At 42.1% G+C, this 19,833-nt stretch overlaps 1 protein-coding gene across 2 annotated transcripts in view; it reads left to right on the plus strand.

The window, feature by feature from the left end:
- DMTN (dematin actin binding protein) overlaps nt 1-17,032 on the plus strand; it is a 93,090-nt gene extending 76,058 nt beyond the window's left edge. The window contains exons 5-17 of one of the 2 annotated variants that reach the window (XM_073622262.1): nt 2,235-2,390; nt 2,677-2,721; nt 3,635-3,746; nt 7,319-7,375; nt 7,529-7,669; nt 7,766-7,872; nt 8,354-8,459; nt 11,115-11,152; nt 11,273-11,321; nt 14,057-14,064; nt 14,155-14,220; nt 14,756-14,836; nt 15,255-17,032. In XM_073622262.1, coding sequence (XP_073478363.1) covers nt 2,235-2,390; nt 2,677-2,721; nt 3,635-3,746; nt 7,319-7,375; nt 7,529-7,669; nt 7,766-7,872; nt 8,354-8,459; nt 11,115-11,152; nt 11,273-11,321; nt 14,057-14,064; nt 14,155-14,220; nt 14,756-14,836; nt 15,255-15,368 — 1,080 coding nt within the window. In that variant the 3' untranslated portion in view covers nt 15,369-17,032. Of the gene's footprint in view, nt 1-2,234; nt 2,391-2,676; nt 2,722-3,634; nt 3,747-7,318; nt 7,376-7,528; nt 7,670-7,765; nt 7,873-8,353; nt 8,460-11,114; nt 11,153-11,272; nt 11,322-13,921; nt 14,011-14,056; nt 14,065-14,154; nt 14,221-14,755; nt 14,837-15,254 lie in introns of those variants that run through there. The other variant, XM_073622263.1, reaches the window with a different exon arrangement.
- The last annotated feature ends 2,801 nt before the right edge of the window (nt 17,033-19,833 follow it).

Genomic DNA, 19,833 nt, shown 5'->3' on the forward strand with positions numbered 1-19,833 from the left:
CACATCTCAATTAAAATATAAAGCCATACAGTGCCTTGAAAAAGTATTCATACCCCTTGAAATTTCCACGTTTTGTTTTGTTACAACCAAAAACATAAATGTATTTTATTGGAATTTTATGTGATAGACCAACACAAAGTGACACATAATTGTGAAGTGGAAGGAAAATGATAAATGGTTTTCATTATTTTTTACAAATAAATATGTGAAAAGTGTGGCGTGCCATTGTATTCGGCCCCCCTGAGTCAATACTTTGTAGAAACCCACTTTTGCTGCAATTACAGCTGCAAGCCTTTTTGGGGATGTCTCTAGCAGCCTTGCACATCTAGAGTGACATTTTTGCCCATTCTTCTCTGCAAAATAGCTCAAGCTCTGCAAGATTGGATAGAGAGCTTCTGTCAGATTGTGTGGAGAGCGCCAGTGAACAGTAATTTTCAGGTCTTGCCACAGATTCTCAATTGGATTTAGGTCTGGACTTTGACTGGGCCATTCTAACACATGAATATGCTTTGATCTAAACCATTCCAATGTAAGTCTGGTTGTATGTTTAGGGTTGTTGTCCTGCTGGAAGTTGAACCCCCAGTCTCAAGTCTTTTGCAGACTGTACCAGGTTTTCTTCTAAGATTGCCCTGTATTTGGCTCCATCCATCTTCCCATCAACTCTGACAAGCTTCCCTGTCCCTGCTGGTGCCACCACCATTTTTCATGGTGGGTATGGTGTTTTCACCATGGCTTTCTTTCAGCAATGACTTTCTTCTTCCCACTCTTCCATAAAAAACAGATTTGTAGAGTGCATTGCTAATAGTTGTTCTGTGGACAGATTCTCCCCCTGAGCTGTGGATTTCTGCAGCCCCTTCAGAGTTACCATGGGCCTCTTGGCTGCTTCTCTGATTAATGGTCTCCTTGCCTGACCTGTCAGTTTAGGTGGACAGCCATGTCTTGGTAGGTTTACAGTTGTACCATACTCTTTCCATTTTCGGATGATGGATTGAACAGTGCTCCATGAGATGTTCAAAGCTTGGGATATTTTTTTTATAATCTAACCCTGCTTTAAACTTCTCCACAACGTTATCCCTGACCTGTCTGGTGTGTTCCTTGGCCTTTATGATTCTGTTTGGTCACTAAGGTTCTCTAACAAACCTCTGAGGGCTTCACAGAACAGCTGTATTTATACTGAAATTAAACACAGGTGGACTCTATTTACTAATTAGGTGACTTCTGAAGGCAATTGGTTCCACTAGATTTTAGTTAGGGGTATCAGAGTAAAGGGGGCTGGATACAAATGCACGCCACACTTTTCAGGTATTTATTTGTAAAAAAAAATGTAAAAAATATTTATAATTTTCCTTCCACTTTACAATTATGTGAAACTTTGTGTAATGCCGTGTACACACGGTCAGACTTTTTGACCAAACTTGTCCGACGGAACAAATCCGTCGGACAATTCGACCGTGTGTGGGCTTCATCGGACCTGCAGCGGACCTTTTCTGTCGGAAATGTGACAGACTTTAGATTTAGAACATGTTTCAAATCTTTCTGACGGACTTGAGTCTGGTCGAAAAATCCGTTCGCCCGTATGCTAGTCCGACGGACGAAAACCGATGCTAGGGCAGCTATTGGCTACTGGCTATGAACTAGTCTGGTCGTACGTCATCACGGTCGAATCCGTCAGACTTTGGTGTGATTGTGTGTAAACAAGACCGATTCAACGGAAGTCCGTCGAAAGTCCGTTGAAAAGTCCGACGTGATTCAGTCCGTCGAAAGTCCGGCCGTGTGTACACAGCATTAGTCGATCGTATAAGATCCCAATAAAATACATTTGCATTTTGGTTTTAACATCACAAAATGTGGAAAACTTGAAGGGGTATGAATAGTTTTTCAAGGCACTGTATGTGTTCTCATTTGAATCTTGGGGTACTTTGTATATTTCCTCCAGTCGTGCAGTAAGCCAGCTTGAAACAACTTCTATCTCTGTGCAGGAGTATCTTACAATAAAGACCAGTCACTGTTGCACTCTCCCTCCTTGAGCCGGGTGACTGGTCTTGTATCCACCCCTGGAGTTTTCTGCAGGTAGTCTAGTGGGCAGACATGCTGGGTTCATATTCTGGGTTTGCATTTCAATTTATATCCACTAGGGATACCTATTGAGCTATTGGCTGTTTAGGAATATATCCAAATGTAAGTGTTTTGTGCCCAGAATTCAGCTTTAGCAACTTCTCCTGATCTCTATTCAGGCCCGCATGGACAGTCATGTCATTGGTTATAAGGATCTGGCAGCCCTTCCTCGTGATAAGGCCATATTGGATATTGAGCGTCCTGACCTGATGATCTATGAACCACATTTTACATACACACTTCTGGAGAACACAGAGACACTCCGCAGCCGTGAGGTGAGTCTTCATCCAACATATGAATTGTTTAAGGGCTTGTTCACACTAGTGCCACCTCACCACCTGTCAAATGCTCTCTGAAGAGCAATCAAAATGTGAATCCCTCCTCAGAGACCAAAGCATTTGTGAATGAGCTCCAAAAAAATTCTCACGATTTTTAAAACCAGTTTACACAAACATTCACTCTTTTGTTCGTTCGGAATCTTCAATCCAAAACCTGTAAAATGATACAATGTGTACAGCAGATTGCTATATGTTGATTTGACACTTTTCTCTGCTTTTGCAGCGATCTCTGTCTCCTAAGTCAATTTCCCCTCCTCCATCACCTGAGGTAAGTTCAGACAAATCCAATATAATGAAGTAGGGCAGTGGAATCATCAATTATATAAATAGTATTCACATTATTACATTGTGGTAATGCTTGCTGAACCGCAATTTCCACAATGTATGGCAACACAAATATGGCAGTGTAGTGCCGTTCATTTTTATGTCATTTTGATACTACTGAAGGTAGATGTGGAATGCTTTCAATCTTTACAGACATAACATTCCATACATACTGCTGCATCCTCCTAATGAAACAATAAAATACAGATACACCATGCACAAATAAAATACACCATGCACAAATAAAATACACCATGAACAAAACATATGATCCTTAAGCCAATAAAATCATGAAGGATCACATTTCTCCTTTTAATCTGCAGAGCTGAAATCATACCCCAGTTTGACAAAAGTTTGACTACACCAAACTTTGAAAAGCACCATACCTTTTAGTACCCAAACATTTGTGAATGTTGGAAGTGACGCTTATGTAAAAGTAGTTAGAAAGGTGGCATTGGATTTGGAAAATTATTATGGCAAATAAGATAAAGCACAGGTTTTGATGTTTTAGGGCAGGGGTCTACAAACTTTCTAAGCAAAGGGCCAGTTTACTGTCCTTCAGGCTTTAGGGGGGCCAGACTGCAGCCAGTGGGAGTAGAAAATGAACCAACATCAGCACGCCTTCATTGGATTTAATGGAAGAAATAGTGCCCCATTGTTGGTATCAGTAGAAGAATAGTGCCCCGTTGATGGTGTCAGTAGGGGGAATGATGCCCCTTTATTGGTCTCAGTTGGTGAAATAGTGCCCCAAGGGCTGGATAAAGACAAGAAAAGGGCCACATTCGGCCCCCCTTGGGCTGCATTTTGGAGTACACTGTTTTAGGGGATTAAATTGATGTTGTTTGATATTTAAACAGGTTGCAGCACTTTGGGCAGATAACAAGTCTATAGTAAGCAGCTCTACTCTACAAGGCCAACGAGGAGGAAGCAACTCACCTAGATCAGGAGTGCAACACTTTCATTGTCCAGGTAAAAAATGTCACAGAGATAGGTCTCTGCTCCGAAAATAAAACTGCCTCAGCTTTTATAGGGAAATGTAAAGTGGAATTCCAGTTCACACCTAACTAGCCATAAATCTGCCTCCACCCACTTTTTTAAAATTTTTTTACAAGTCTGCGGTGGTGCAAAACCTAGAATGAAAAAAAAACGTAAGTGAACAAAAAACGTGCATGTGAAACACACTAAAAAGTGCACTTAAGGCGTGTGCTTTAGTCCACCCCCCGAAAGTGTAGGACTTCTACCCTGACCCCCCGGGGTGCAAGGCTCCTGATGGAGACATAGGTTTTCATGGTCTGCCTAGCCAGAAGGCCTGAGAGACCCCATTCTTCTAAGGCAGCCAAAGCCACCCTTGAATACTAAGTCAGGGGAGCTTTCCTGAAGAGAGACCCCCATAGAGGCAGGGGAGGAAGGAACCGGATGGCCACACATCCTCCCCCTAGACATCAGGGTAAGTCTGAGGACTCACACACTTCATCTGTGAGAAAACACACACACAAAAGTGAAAGGTGACAAATGTGGGAGAAAACTAAATAGGAGATAAAAAAGTGGCCGTGCCAAATAGTGCACTGACTGGGCCCTGAGCCCCCCCCCCCCCCCTTTTCCCTGAACACCTATGCTGACTAACCCGATGTATATACTTACTTTAATTTCAGGCCACTATGGTCTGGTCATGTGATCGTCCCGTGTCAGCCAGTGGCAGCTGCATGGGAGAGGAGAGAGCGCTCTGACAACGTCTGGTAAAGACTGGACGGGAGACTGCACCTGGTCTCCCATCCAGTGGGGATCGGACTGGAGCCACCTGAAAATATGTAAGTATATACATCTTTCTTATACAGGTTGATTAACATAGGTGTTAGGATGGTGGAAGGGACAGTTTAAAGGCTAGTTAGGTGTAAGCTAAAATTCCACTTTAAATAATTTAAGGTTCATTTTATTATATTTATTTATTACCATTTACAGTTTAAATGTATTTTTTAAATGGATGTTTTAAAACTATTTTCTATTTATATACTGTACAAGCTTTCTTTTATAAATAAACATTTATTAAAAAACAAAGGATTCCCAGAAAACTATGGGTTACCTAAGGAGATTGCACAACAGCAGTTGTCTCCTTTTATGCAGAATGTATCTATTTTCAATCTCCAATGGAGCCATTCAAAGAGGGAAAGCAGTCACTGCTCTGACTTGTTCACTTGTATAACTTTTAATTAAAGCAGTTGAGCTCTGTAAACCCCAGGCTTTTTCTGAACAAGTTCTGACTTTCAAACAGATTAAACCTAAGAACAAACCTACAGACCCTATCTTGTTTGTAAACCGGGGACCGCCTGTATTTAAATCTGGTGCATCTAACACTCCCCTCCCCCAGACTGACAATGCTGCTGTCTGCTGTGCCCCTGTTCTCATTCATCCAGAGTGGGGGCACTCTAATACAGGAGGTTAGATCACCAGGTAAAAACAGAGGGAAAAAAGCCTAAAAAAAGAAAACTAATACACCTACCACATGTAATGATTTATAAGTTGCAATATATTGAGACTGACGCGCTACCTACTGCGCTACATTTTTGGTTTTGGAATTAATACTGCTTTAATATTTTAGTGTACAGTATGTAAAACCATAAAATTGTTTTTAGTTTTGGATAGAGTGGGGAAGGGTTTAGCCTCGTACACACAGTATGATTGTTGGCCAACCGAGCGTCTGATTTTTGTCAAAAAGGTGTGTGCTAGGATCTTGTCTTGCATACTAACGGTACACAATTGTCATGCCATAAACACAAACATAGCGATGTACTACGAGGAATTTCAGCTCTTAAGCGCCACCCTTTGGGCCCCTTCTGCTAATTTCATGTTTGGTGAGCATTGATTCCGAGCATGCGTGTTTGTACTTTCAACTTTTGTGTGACGGATTTGTATACTGACCATACGGAAATCTGACGTCAAACCGAAAATCTACTAGCTTGCCATCCAACATTTGTTGGCGGAAAATTGGACAATTGTCAAAAGGAGCGTACTAACGGTAAGATTTTAGGACAACAGTCTGTTAACAGACAATCCCCTGCCAACAATCGTACCATGTGTACGAGACTTTAGAACCCATGTCAGATTTTACTGCTATCCAGATTTGTTTACTGCTATTAAGCCGGCCATAGATAGAGTAATTTTCTTTCCTGCAACCACGGGTTGCAAGAAAGAAAATCGCTCTATTCAGCCATCAACACAGTCAGTTTTGATGGGGTAATCCCTCCCACTGAGCCATTGGGGGAGATTTACTAAAACAGAAGCACTCAGAATCTGGTGCAGCTGTGAATGGTAGCCAATCAGCTTCTAACTTCAGCTTGTTCAATTAAGCTTTGACAAAAAAACCTGGAAGCTGATTGGTTTCTATGCAGAGATGCAGCAGAATATGCATTATCCATTTTTAGTAGGTTTCCCCCTATTGAGTTCTACCGGCTGGGAAGCCATCTCCCCTGAGAGAACACAGTGCTTACTGCTAGCAGCTATAATAGACTCTAACAATAATCACATGTAAAATCCGAAAGGTTGGTTGTACCCAAGTTGATCGATCGATCAACTTGGGTACATTTAGCCTGCCCATACATGGTTTGCTTAAAGGGGTTGTAAAGGCAGAAGGTTTTTTATCTTAATGCATTAAGATAAAAAAAAAAATTCTGTGTGTATCAGCTACCCCAGCAACCCCTAATACCCCATATCTCTCCAGCGATGTCCACGAACGTCTATGCCATTCGGGACACTCCTTCTGATTGGCTGAGACACAGCAGCTGTGTCATTAGCTCCCGTGACTGTCAATCAAAGATCAGGGGAGAGAGGGGGCGGGGTCGGGTCGGGGCTCCGTGTCTGAATGAACACACAGAGCTATGACTCAGCTCCAATTCCCATCATAAAATGCTGCTGGCTATGGGGGCACTCGATAAGAGAGACAAGGAGAGCAACAAAGAGGGACCCAAGAAGAGGAGGATCCAAGCTGCTCTGTGCAAAACCAACTGCACAGAAGAGGTAAGTATAACATGTTTGCTATTTTAAATAATATATTAAAAAAAAAGAAAAAAAAAAAGCAGCCTTTAGAATCACTTTAAGATTTGACCCCCTGTCCTGCTGACAAGATTTTACAAGACAGGAAGTGAGGGGAACTCTCCAACAGTAATACAGTCAAAAACAAAACTTCCTAGAACCCCTATCATATTTTTATGTCTGTGTCCTCTCTTCCTGTTTTATAAAACGTTGTCATCAGGTCAGGAAGTGGGGGTAAATCTCTCTAAATGAAGTCCCAGGTAGAAGTAAAAAACAGAGAGAGTTCTTACTCTTACCTTCTCTATCAAAAACACACACAAACGTTATGCCTTGCGTTTCTATTTTAAACCAAATGGGTTGTTTTACAGGATAAAGGTTCAAATATACTTTAAGCACTTGGCCACCTTTCTGTTCATTATGGTATTAAATAATTCAAGCGGTTTGGTGCTGCGCTGAATATCTATATTAACTTAAATATATATTTATGTATTATTTATTCCGTTTGTTCTTTACAGAAATTTCCCAGAAAGAGCCTAACTTGTACAAAAAACCTCCAATCTACAAACAGAGAGGTATGAAAAATGCATACCGCCATACTGCTTTAACTCAAAGTCCCTTAAGCACCTGACATTTTGGGCTTGTTGTGATTGTCAGTCACATAAGGTGCTGTTATAGCTGTTGTCTCTATGAACACCATCTAAAAACAATATTTTCTTGCCCTCCAGAGTCAGCACTCTCCCATAGGCTCTCTGATGACCCCATAGTTGAATCTTCCAAATTTCCAGCTGCAAAACCTCCTGATCCAAACCAGCTGGCAAAAATTGAGACAGATTATTGGCCATGTCCTCCTTCTTTGGCCGTTGTAGGTAAGAGTGTTTCTCAGGCTCTCAGCTATATATTTGAGTAATGATGCATCATGCCCCATGTCAAGGTGGTGACTAAGAACCTTCTTAACACTGCAGAGTCGGAGAGACGATATCGCAGGGAGTCTCAACGTGGGAAGGAGGAAAGTGAAGAAAGTGAAGATGTGAAAGAACTGAGTCATCGACAGATAAGGGAGCTAAACAAGGTGACCGTCATTGTAGAGTAAAAATTAAAAAAAATATATGCTACCATTTACATTATCATTGTAAGATGGCCCATGTTTAGGGGTTATACTGTCCTAGGCACAGGTAAAAGAAGATACCTTGACATAAAGCCAACAACCTTATCGTCTGCACCCCGGCTGTACGGTTTTTGCAGTGAACAGTAAAGAAAGGCACAAAAATGGCACCTTCCTTTTGAGTCTTCACAGGAATGACTGGAAAGGGGCAAGTTTTCATGACAAAGAAGATTTTCCTAATCCTTACCACTGGTATTAATAGCTTGGTTTTGACATTAGAGATATGTATCACAATCACATGGAGCCAGAATGCAAAAAAGTAATACCAATAGGTTACTTGTGTGATTGGTGGCTGCCCTAGGTACTTGCCCACAAGTAAATAGTGTCCTTTAAGGTTATCCTTCATTCCTGTTTTTTATCCTTCACACTTATTATCTTTCACATACAGATCCAATCTAATCTAGGAAAACTCATTCTAAAAGAGGAAATGATGAAAGGGGGTACTCCAAAAAGAAAAACCCGCTCCCTGCCTGACAGGACACCAATCTACACAGGTAAGTCATATCTTCTTCGTGTCTCCAGCTACCTCATTGCTACATCAAATCTAACATATACTGTATTTAATACAACAAAGATGCATAATAATTGACCTACTTCTCTATTGGCAACATGGCACTATGCAATATAGACCTTGCTCCTTCACAATCTGACCTCAGTCCATATAATACAAATACCTTATAATCTAAAAGACAACATGTTAGTGACTATTCAACAGTAGTGGGCATTTGGTAGGGAAAGGCATGGAATTTATCCCACCTTTTCTGAAGATTACACTGCCGAAAATTGTAGTTGCCTTCAACAGGATTCTTGCCTTCAAAGCTGAGCTAAACCCTCCCATCCTTTACAACCAAGGACGCTTCCATCTTAGACTCTGAGCTCTAGTTGCCATGGTGTTGCAAATGTGATCAGTTATGACACCAACCATTTGATGGATTGACAGTTTGACTGTAACGTAGCTGGGACAGTTATAAATGCACAGCATGCCTTTATTATAGCTGCTTTGGGAAAAAAGGTCAATGAGTTTAGTTCCCCTTTAAGCCCTTAGTTCTCTTATCCTTATAGTAGACCAGACATCACTAAATGGCAGACCGCAATCCTGATCCGGCCTGAGTCACGGTCCCATCTGGACTGGCCATGGTCCCACCATTTAGGAGCCAGGTCTTCCGCTTAGCCGCCATCACTGCTGTCATCCCCATCAAGCTAAATTCGGAGGCAGGACAATTCCAGATAGACGGCGGGAGGCACATCAGTCTAGAGCTGACATTGGAGGCAGGACAGCTCCGGATGGAGGGCGGGAGCTGCCAAGGGAAATTTTCAAGTTAAGCAGCAGGTGATTGGTTGCTAGCAACCAATCGGAAGCTGGTTATCAGGAAAAGTTGTGCAGTTTTTACCCTCCTTCCGGAGCTGTCCTGTCTCCGATGTCAGCTCTAGACTGATGTGCCTCCCACCTTCCACCCTGTGTTGGTAGGACACTGAAGAGAGTTATGTCACTGCTGTGAAGGATGAGGTGAAAGCTGAGGATGATGTGAGGGGGGCCAAGGACAGGAATCTGGGGGAGAGGGGTAATATAAGGGGGGAGGGGGAGCTGAGGACAGGAATCTAAAGAGGGGGAATGAGGACAAGAATGGGACGGGGGCTGAGGACAGAAATGTAAAGGGTGAGGACAGGAATGTGAAGGAGGAGGGGGCTGAGGAGAGGAATCTGAAGGAGGAGGGGTATGATATAAGGACAGGAGGGCTGAGGACAGGAATGTGAAGGAGGAGGGGGGTGATACAAAGGGGGGAGGGGCTGACAACAGGAATGTGAAGGAGGAGGGAGTGATATAAAGGGGGGCTGAGGACAGGAATCTGAAAGAGTAGGGAGGTGATATAACGGGGGGGGGGGGATGAGGATAGGAATGTTAAGGAGGAGGGGGGGTGATAAAAAGGGGGGATGAGGACAGGATTGTGAAGGAGAAGGAGAGGATGATACAATGGGGGGCGGGGGGTGATGACAGGGATGTGAAGGGGATGATATGAAGGGGGGCTCAGAACAGTAATGTGAAGGAGGAAGGGGCTGATATAAAGGGGGGGAATGAGGCTAGGAATGTAAAGGGGGTGATGACAGGAATGTAAAGAAGGAGGAGGCTGATATAAAGGGGGCAGAGGAGAGGAATCTAAAGGAGGAGAGAGGTGACATAAAGGGGGGGGGGATGAGGATAGGAATGTAACGGGGGGGGGGGGGAGAGGACAGGAGTGTGAAGGAGGAGAACACTGTTGTAATGATGGAATTCTGATTTGAAAGATCTGAGGCTAGGTTTATCTTTGCTACCTGTGTTCTGCATGAAGGCAGCATATTTATTTCAGTGGGCTGTCTTGCATGCAAAAATGCAGAAAAATAAGTCCCAGGCCCTTTTTTTAAAATCGGTGCTCACAAAAACGTGCTGCGTTTGTAGATGCCCCAAGGTCCCATTAAAAATCAAACATACAATTCGGACCTCTGTTGGAAGAAAATTTTAGACCTCCGTGAATTTTAATGGTAGACCATCAGGAAAATCCTTGCACTTTAGGGACTAAAAAAACCTATACAATCACTACAGTCAAGTGCCAGCTGTATTTTGTAAACCCTCACAAATGTTTGAGTAGTTGGTAGGTGAGCATTGGGTGGGTGAGCTAGACATAGCAAAGTTAGCTATGCTTGGCTTATGATTAGTTCCTGTATGGGAAACCTAAGACTTAGGCAGGCCATACATGATTCTTTTCTCTTTTTTTTCGTTCAACAGCCGGGTCAAACCAAAAAAATGAGTAGATTCGCCCATCCACACATTTGATGTGGATGGGGGAATTCTTCCCACTGAGCTATTGTATTATGCCAGTGGGGAGCCTTCCCGGCCATAGCTGGCAGCACTGATCATTCAGAAAAAGCCAAACTGGCTGGTTGTTCAGAAGTTGATTGACAGATTGATGACAAGCAACTAGCCCATACTTGGATTGAAATACGGCTGGTCCCTGCTGAATTTGCCAAATGGCTTTAGACTTAATTGAGATGGTTTTGACAACATAGTCCATGTTTTACTTGTTCTTTCCTATTACCAGTTCATTGCACATCACAAAGTTTAGATATTTGGCTTTTGTACCAGGCTTATAGATGTTCAACATCTCTTTTCACAGCTATACATTCTGGCTATGGACGAAGTAGCTTATCAAGGGTGAGTCCAAATTAAGAAAATGTTACATGTGGTTCACGTGGCACATAACGCATTCCACATATAACAAATTTGTAAGATTTTATCTATAAGCAGAAAAAGTAATTTTTTTCTCTTCTCCAGCTTCTGTCTGCAGAGTTCCATGCTCCTGACCCGCAGAGAGTAAGCACAGGTGAGCAGGGATGCATGCTAAATAGCTTAACAGGTTAGATAAGACCAGCATGGCTGATAATCTTGGGAAAGGTTGTGGTTAAGGGGATATATCAGCTCGCTAACTGAAGATAATGACTGGAGAGCCATGGCGTAAAAGTATACTATATATATTTGTGGATGAGCATTTTGTTCGGGCTCAGAAAGCATTTTCAATCACTGGAGAGATTACCAGCAGGAGAAAGGAGGTCCCACTGATGGGTGGCACTGATTACACTGGTGGGTGGCATCACTGATTTTATTAGTTCTATAATGGTGCCAGTCAGTGCCCATTTGTGGGCACTGATTGGCATATGTTGGGCATAAGTTGGCAGATGTGGATGGGCATGGGGGATGTACCTGGCCATCCACATGTTAGGGGCTTCCCTGGTGTTTCAGTATGGGCATCCGAGGGTGGGCTGCGCTGATAAACAATCAGCGCAAACCCCCCCTGTCAAGAGAGCTGCCGATCAGCTCTCCTCTACTCGCGCCTGTCAGACGAGAGTGGGGAAAAGCCGATCAACGGCTCTTCCTGTTTACATTGTGATCAGCTGTGATTGGACAGGGCTGATCACGCGGTAAAGAGCCTCCGTAGGAGGCTCTTTACCGAGATCAGTGCAGACTGACACACCGCACCACCGATCATTGTGATGCGCGCCCCCACAGGTGCGCGGCGGCTGTTATCCTGTTGTACGTCATATGACGCCCAGTCAGGATAACTGAACCACCGCCTGCCCGTCATTCTGCTATAGGCTGGGCGTGGTTAAACTCAGTATAAATACAGCTGTTCTGTGAAGTCCTCAGAGCTTTGTTAGAGAACCTTAGTAAACAAACAACATCATGAAGGCCAAGGAACACACCAGACAGGGCAGACATAAAGTTGCGGAGAAGTTTAAAGCAGGGTTAGGTTATAAAAAAAATACCCCAAGGTTTGAACATCTCACGGAGCACTGTTCAATCCATCATCCTAAAAAAGAAAGAGAATGGCACAACTGCAAACCTACCAAGACATGGCCGTCCACCTAAACTGATAGGCCGGGCAAGGAGAGTATTAATCAGGTAAGCAGCCAAGAGGCCCATGGTAACTCTAGAGGAACTGCAGAGATCCACAGCTCAGGAGGAGAATCTGTCCACAGGACATTTATTGGTCGTGCACTCCACAAATCTGGCCTTTATGGAAGAGTGACAAGAAGAAAGCCATTGTTGAAAGAAAGCCATAAGCAGCCCCCTTTGCAGAAGCCATTGGGGGGGGGGGGGGGGGGGCACAGCAAGCGTGAAAGAAGGTGCTCTGGTCAGAAAAAAATTAAAATGTTTGGCCTCAAAGCAAAGCGCTAAGTGTGGCGGAAAACTAACACTGCACATCACCCTGAACACATCATCCCCACTGTGAAACATGGTGGTGGCAGCGTCATGTTGTGGGGATGCTTTTCTTCAGCAGGGACAGAGAAAGTTGTTGGGAAGATGAATGGAACCAAATAAAGAGCAATCTTGGAAGAAAATCTGTTAGAGTCTGCAAAAGACTTAAGACTGGGACAGAGGTTCGCCTTCCAGCAGGGCAACAACCCTAAACATACAACCAGAGCTACAATGGAATGGTTTAGAGCAGGGATATGCAATTAGTGGACCTCCAGCTGTTGCAGAACTACAATTCCCATGAGGCATAGGAAGACTCTGACAGCTACAAGCATGACACCCAGAGGCAGAGGCAGAGGCATGATGGGACTTCAGCTGGAGGTCCGCGAATTGCATATCCCTGGTTTAGAGCAAAATATATTCATGTGTTAGAATGGCCCAGTCAAAGTCCAAATCTAAATTCAATTGAGAATCTGTGGCAAGACCTGAAAATTACTGTTCACTGGCGCTCTCCACACAATCTGACAGAGGTTGAGCTATTTTGCAAAGAAGAATGGGCAAAAGTTTCACTCTCTGGATGTGTAAAGCTGGTGGAGACATACCCAAAAACACTTGCAGCTGTAATTGCAGCGAAAGGTGATTCTACAAAGTAATGACTCAGGGGGGCTGAATACAAATGCACACCACACTTTTCAAATATTTATTTGTAAAAAAATTTGAAAACTATTTATCATTTTCTTTCACAATTATGTGCCACTTTGTGTTGGTCTACCACATAAAATCCCAATAAAATACATTTACGTTTTTGATTGTAACATGACAAAATGTGGAAAACTTCAAGGGGTATGAATACTTTTTAAGGCACTTCGAACTGCAAGCTAGGTTACATGCTGAATTCTTATATCTCCTGAGGACAGCAGACCTAAATCTGCCACACCAGAATCTGCAGTTACTCCAACTGCATATTATGGTGTCACACTTTTCTTGGCAGAGTCTCCATAATGTAGAATAAACCAACAATTACCAACTCCAGCAGTGCTAGAATTGTGTGTTCATTATGGAAACGGTGGAGCAACAAACTTCTGTAGGAAATATAACAAGTTGAGAGGGCACCCAGCTTGCCAACCACATTTTGAAATACCTGTTTTGAATTTCTCTTTGCCTAAAGCATTGTTTTCATAGCTAATTTTAATTTTTTGTCTCAAAATTTTGGTCTGTATTTTTGTTAAGGAACTGGAGTTGTTATCCCTTTCCCAAACTACAATATTGATCCACCACTGACTGCTAGTTGTCCCTGGGCATAAAGAGTTCTGTAAAACAATTAAGCAAACAGAAATTTTACTCATGATTTTTCTGTTTCCGCAGGATTCCAGGTAAGCATCCACATAGAAAGGTTTAGCAGAAGAGACTGGGAGGTGAGCACCAAGAATCACAACTGCTAGACATATTTTTGTATCCCACAGAATGGAGAAGGACAAAGGTCCAGAATGGACAGAGGAAACTCTCTACCCAGCATGCTGGAGCAAAAGGTGTGTACCCAAACATGAATTATGAGTATACAGTGTATATACATGGAAGAGGCCAGACAACAATCTTAGCTAGTGGTGTGAATCTACAAGCGAGTGGAGGATGCATCTAAATTAACATCTCTGCTATACCTTTTTCAAGGCTGTACAACGCGTCATAGCAGTGCAAGTACAAGATCCTGTGACACCCATAGGCAAGGATGCCAAAGTGCAAACAACTACAGCAGTAGTTTCCATTCACAAATTAATGTTGAGCAGGACTGAGCTGACAGCTCAGTCCTGTAGTTTACACAGGGAGAGCATCTCATCGAAACTCTGATTCAGATCAGGTAGCCATCACTGGCAGAAGAGCTCTAATGATTACACAGGAAAAGTTAATCTCTTTGTGTAATTTACAAGACTGACCAGTCCTGCACAGTGCAAGGATGCAGCTGCTTGACAAAAGAAGGTCCCATGGCCACCATTTGGACAGTTCTGATCTAGCCATTTTGTATATCACATTTTGTCTTTCAAGTGTATTGAAATGTTCTTTTCCCAGGTACTCCCCTATGAGATACTGATGATAGCAAACAGAGGACGTCAAAAACTGCCCCCTGGTGTAGACAGGACTCAACTGGAGGTGAGAAAGAAGAATATAAAGCTTCATCAACTCATCATTATGTTGTGGGGGCTGGCCTGTCTATTATCTCTACAAACTCACTTTGAACTAAAAAATGTAAAATATTTTGAGTGTGCATATATATTCTCTATCGCTTTTTGTTTATTATATTGGGTGAACACTCCACATGAATATAAGTGCCCAACTAAAGGATGCAGTGAGTGTATGTTTTTATAAAATGCGATACTACATGATTAATGCCTATTAGTAGCCAATATTTGACACTGTCAATTAAGTGAACTGGTATGGCAGACTGAGAAATAGGGTTGGGGCAGAACCTCAGGTATCTGTGGAATTTATCTAGGCATATTGTAACGTATTTTGGACTTTTTGGCTACTAGACCATTCCTTAAAGTGTTTTTCATGCTTTTTTCTCCAGCGACATCTCTCCCCTGAAGAATTTCAGCGTCTTTTTGGTATGCCTTTAGAAGAATTTGTGAAGTTGCCACTGTGGAGGAGAAATGAGATGAAACGAAAACTGCTTCTTTTTTAACTCTTCTGGAGACAAATCTGCTCCTTTCAACCCACGGGAAGAGTGGAGTCAATGGGGTTATCTAATCAGAAGGACTCTTGTTACATGGCACTGTAATGGGATTAAAAGAGTGTAACTGGCATGTCTAATATGGGTGACATCATAGGGCTAGAAATCAACCCAAACTTACATCAAACACCAATCATGGAGCCAAGATCAAGCACCAGGGAAAATCCCCGATTCTCATTTAGGACCAAATTATTAGAATACACAATTTACCCTTTCATTATGTAAGTTCAGTCTTTATAAATCAAAACATATATATATAGAATTCTGTAACGACAGATCACTATTACACAGCAGATACACCGTACACTACTCAGTCAGAAGAACATTTGTACACACCAGATGCTTTACACTAATGTATATAACCCTCCTGTACATAGTAGATGACATGCATAGTTAATCACAGTGACATATCAAATCACCTATAGCCTTTAGCAGCTTTAATTTACACTCATATTTCTATAAGGACAGCCTCTATCACTCCAATGCTCCCCCAGATTAGAGATTCGACACAGGCTTTGCACTCCCAACTATACACTATCATTAGTAAGTAGGGGCAGAGGTGCTACTACCCCTTTGTCATATGCTGCCAAGTGCTGTGTGTGTGTTTATGGGTGAGTGCTTTCAATTTTCTGCATCCCTGTTTTTCAGTAAACAACATGGCAGATTTCCAAAAAAAAAAAAAGGCAGTTTATTTCATGCTCACCTGCTGCGTGTGGTTTGTGACATGCTGGACTTGTGGTACAAGTTTTTTCCTTGCAACAGCTGCCCCAACTTATTGCCCACATCCATGTTACAGGCCCTTTATATATATGCTTCTGTGTACACTTGTACATGTACTGATGCCTTTCCCATTAAAGTGTACCTGTCATTTATTCAAACCCAAGGCATCTTTGTTGAAACTAAAACCACTGTGCTCTATGCAGTCACTTTGGAGCTAAGGGGAAAGGGGGCCCAGTAAAAGACTTATCCCTGCTCTTCAGCTTATCGCAACCTCCAGGCCCTAAGCCTGAATTTATATGGCACTGCTGGCTTGCAGCATACCTAGAAATGCAGCAGCTGATGGTCAAAGTAACGTGGAGGCTGCTGCGCCAGCCTCCTCTGTACCATTCCAGCTGTACAGGTGTAGAGGGGTTGGCTGTTGGCCAGTAATTCACTGGTAACTAGTGACATAAACAAAACGCAAGGGTTTGCCGCTAATTCCGGTTAACTGTTAGGCTGAATGTTGTTTCTGCTCACAAAATCGCTGCCTGTGGTGTGTATAAATTACTGGTCTATTTTATCTTCACCGAAGTTACGTCATAATTAGCATATCTCATTTTTAACTGCACTCTCCCTATATACCCCCACTCCTATTTTTCCCATCCCATAATGTAACCACATCCCCTGACCCTTGTGTTCTCCCACGTGTTCCATGTGTTTCCTGACTTGTCCTCCTGAATATTCCATTCCTCTACCCTTATGTGGCACTCTAATCTCTTATTTTCACTCATTCTTACATGTGTCCAGTGTCTGTCTACCTTTAATGTTCACGCTTTTCTTCTTTTTCTTATTTTTTGGCTTCTGATGTATAATTATTAATATTATTATAATTATTAAAGGTAACTGAATATTCTGAACTGCTGTGTATACTATTGTTATCATAAACCAAAATTATGTGGAGCACTGGGAGGAGCCGTCATGAGGGACATTTATTGAATTTGTTCTTTTTATGCTGACTAGCTGGAGTGAAATAGGAAATAAGAACATAACGAATATCATTACTATAATAACTAGGTTAAAGGGGGGAGATAAAAAAAAAAAAAAAAAAAAAACTTTACCCAATTTTTAATCTCTCCCATCCATGAAAAACTGTTAAAAAGTTGCCTTTCTAAATCCATGGCTTCTCCCTGTAACTTCTAAATTTCATCAAAAGATTCCCCTTTCTGGTCTATTTTTATGCTCTCTGGTCTATTCCTCTGGATAGAGGAATCAGGATTTCTTTTGTTCAGCCCGCAGGCAGAATGAAAGAAATCCATGGGTTTATTGCTAGCTTAGAGCTGTGTATACGTACACTGGTAGAATTTCTTACAAAATTTCAAATTTGTTCAAAAATTCATAGAAAATTCTCAGTACATTCAAATGTCGTTCAATAGCAGTTCAAGATTATGTTTGCTTTTAACAATCAGTTTTGGAATGAATGGACTTTACCGAATGAACACCACATATACTGTTAGAAATTTGTACATTCAAGGAAACGTTTCCATCTTGTTCCTTCAAATTTTATGTGGTAGAAAACTACGTTGATTTTACCACAGTAATGATTGGGGAAAAAAATGAACTTCCTTACAATGAAAAAGGGAAAAATGGTCTGGTGTCACCCAAAAAACACCTCTATCCCAATATAGACAACAAAACACAAAAAGTCGCCCTGGGACTTTAAATTAGGTGAATGCGATTAGCCAGTCACATGACACAAAGTTTATTCAAAGTTGTCATACATACATGAACAACAAAAAATTGACAAGCCGGTCAGCTGATACATACAGTGTAAAACAGTATCTTTACTTACAATGAAAAGTGTTGAACACATTTCTACTAGTGTAGGGCTGTCCAACATTTTGACCTTCCTGGGCCCCATTGGAAGAAGAGGAATGGGGCCGCACATAAAATACACTAGCAATAAGGATAGCTGATGAGCAGAAAACATCGAACAAATTTTTTTGTAAAACGTTTTTAAAATAAAACTTAAAAGAGGGCAGCATAAAACTATTGTGATATTTGACACAGGTTTTGATAAACTAACGCATCAATATCTGGTTCCAAGGATGGAGTAGCAATTCTCAATGAATTCTCAAGGTGCTCATCAGATATTTTGGTTCTAAATTTGCCCTTCGTGTGTTTCATCCTTGAATATAGTTGCTCATGAATATAGATACAGTGGAACCTCGGATTGCGAGTACGTAGTACGTAGGTTAACGAGCGTTTCGCAATACAAGCTATTATTTTTTGTAACTCCTGACTCGGTTTGCGAGTGTTGTCTCACAAAACGTGCAGGATTCAAGCCTCTGCGGTGTACAGTACCACATTTGGCCAGAGGTGCGGTGGTGCCGGAAACACTCAGAGCCGCTCGTAGCCGCTAGGAAATACTCGGAAACACTCGGAAATACTCAGAAATACTCAGTTCCCGAGTGTTTCCAAGCCTTTCCGAGGGTTTCCGAGTGCATCCGAGTGGTCTCTGAGTATTTCCGAGTCTCTCTGGCGCCCCCCCCCCACCTCTGGCTACATGCGGTATTGCATGCAATAGAAGTCAATGTGGAACTAATTATCTTCGTTTCCATTGACTTCTATGGGGAAACTCGCTTTGATATGCGAGTGCTTTGGATCACAAGCATTCTCCTGGAGCGGATTATGCTCATAATCCAAGGTTCCACTGTACTGCCAAAAACGGATGACATGAATAAGGCATAATAGTGAAGAGTGGGATATTTTTCTTTAAGAAGATAAAATGTATAAAAGTCCAGTAAAGAGGCATTGTCAAACTTTTCTTCAGCTCCATGTGTTCCCTAAGTGTAAAGGCATTTTTACAAAAATATCCCCCCAAAAAATCAACATTTTTAAGTAAGTTTATGATTTTGTGTTAGGCCGCAGGTTGGACACCCCTGTACTACTGTATACCCAGATTAACTCTAATGCCGTGTACACACGATCGGAAATTCGGCCAGCAAAAGACCGATGAGAACTTTTGGTCGGAAAATGCGAGCGTGTGTATGCTCCATCGGACTTTTACTGCCCGAATTCCAGCCAGCAAAAGATTGAGAGCATGTTCTCAATTTTTCGGTCGGAAAAAGTTCCTATACGAAAATGCGATCGTCTGTAGCAATGCCGACGCGCAAAATTCCTACGCCTGCACGGAAACAATTCGACGCGTGCTCGGAAGCATTGAACTTAATTTTCTCGGCTCGTGGTAGTGTTGTACATCACCGCGTTCTTGACGGTTGAAAGTTCAGCGAACTTTTGTATGACTGTGTGTATGCAAGGCAAGCTTGAGCGGAATCCCGTCGGAAAAGCCGTCATATCTTTTTCCGACCAAAATCTCGATCGTGTGTACGCGGCATAACAGATGCACAAGAAATGGCTGATGAGGGGTAAAACCCTTTATAGCTACAGAACAGATAAGTTACATATGATGACAGATTGACAAAACAGCCCTATCAGGTTCAACAAACCAAACCAGTCACACATAATTGGAACAACTTATTTTCAAATAAAATATACAGTTATGCTGGGCAATGTTGTATGTAAAGTGTCTCTTTTTTAAGTAAATGTAGGAACTTTCTAGTAGGTTATTTCTGTTGAAAAAAGTGACGTTGATGTTAGTGCGATAATTGTAATTGAAATCCACAGTAATAATTTGCTAACATCGATACAAGTATAGCTA

Source organism: Aquarana catesbeiana, linkage group LG03 (assembly GCF_042186555.1).
Source record: "Aquarana catesbeiana isolate 2022-GZ linkage group LG03, ASM4218655v1, whole genome shotgun sequence".
Lineage (NCBI taxonomy): Eukaryota > Metazoa > Chordata > Amphibia > Anura > Ranidae > Aquarana > Aquarana catesbeiana.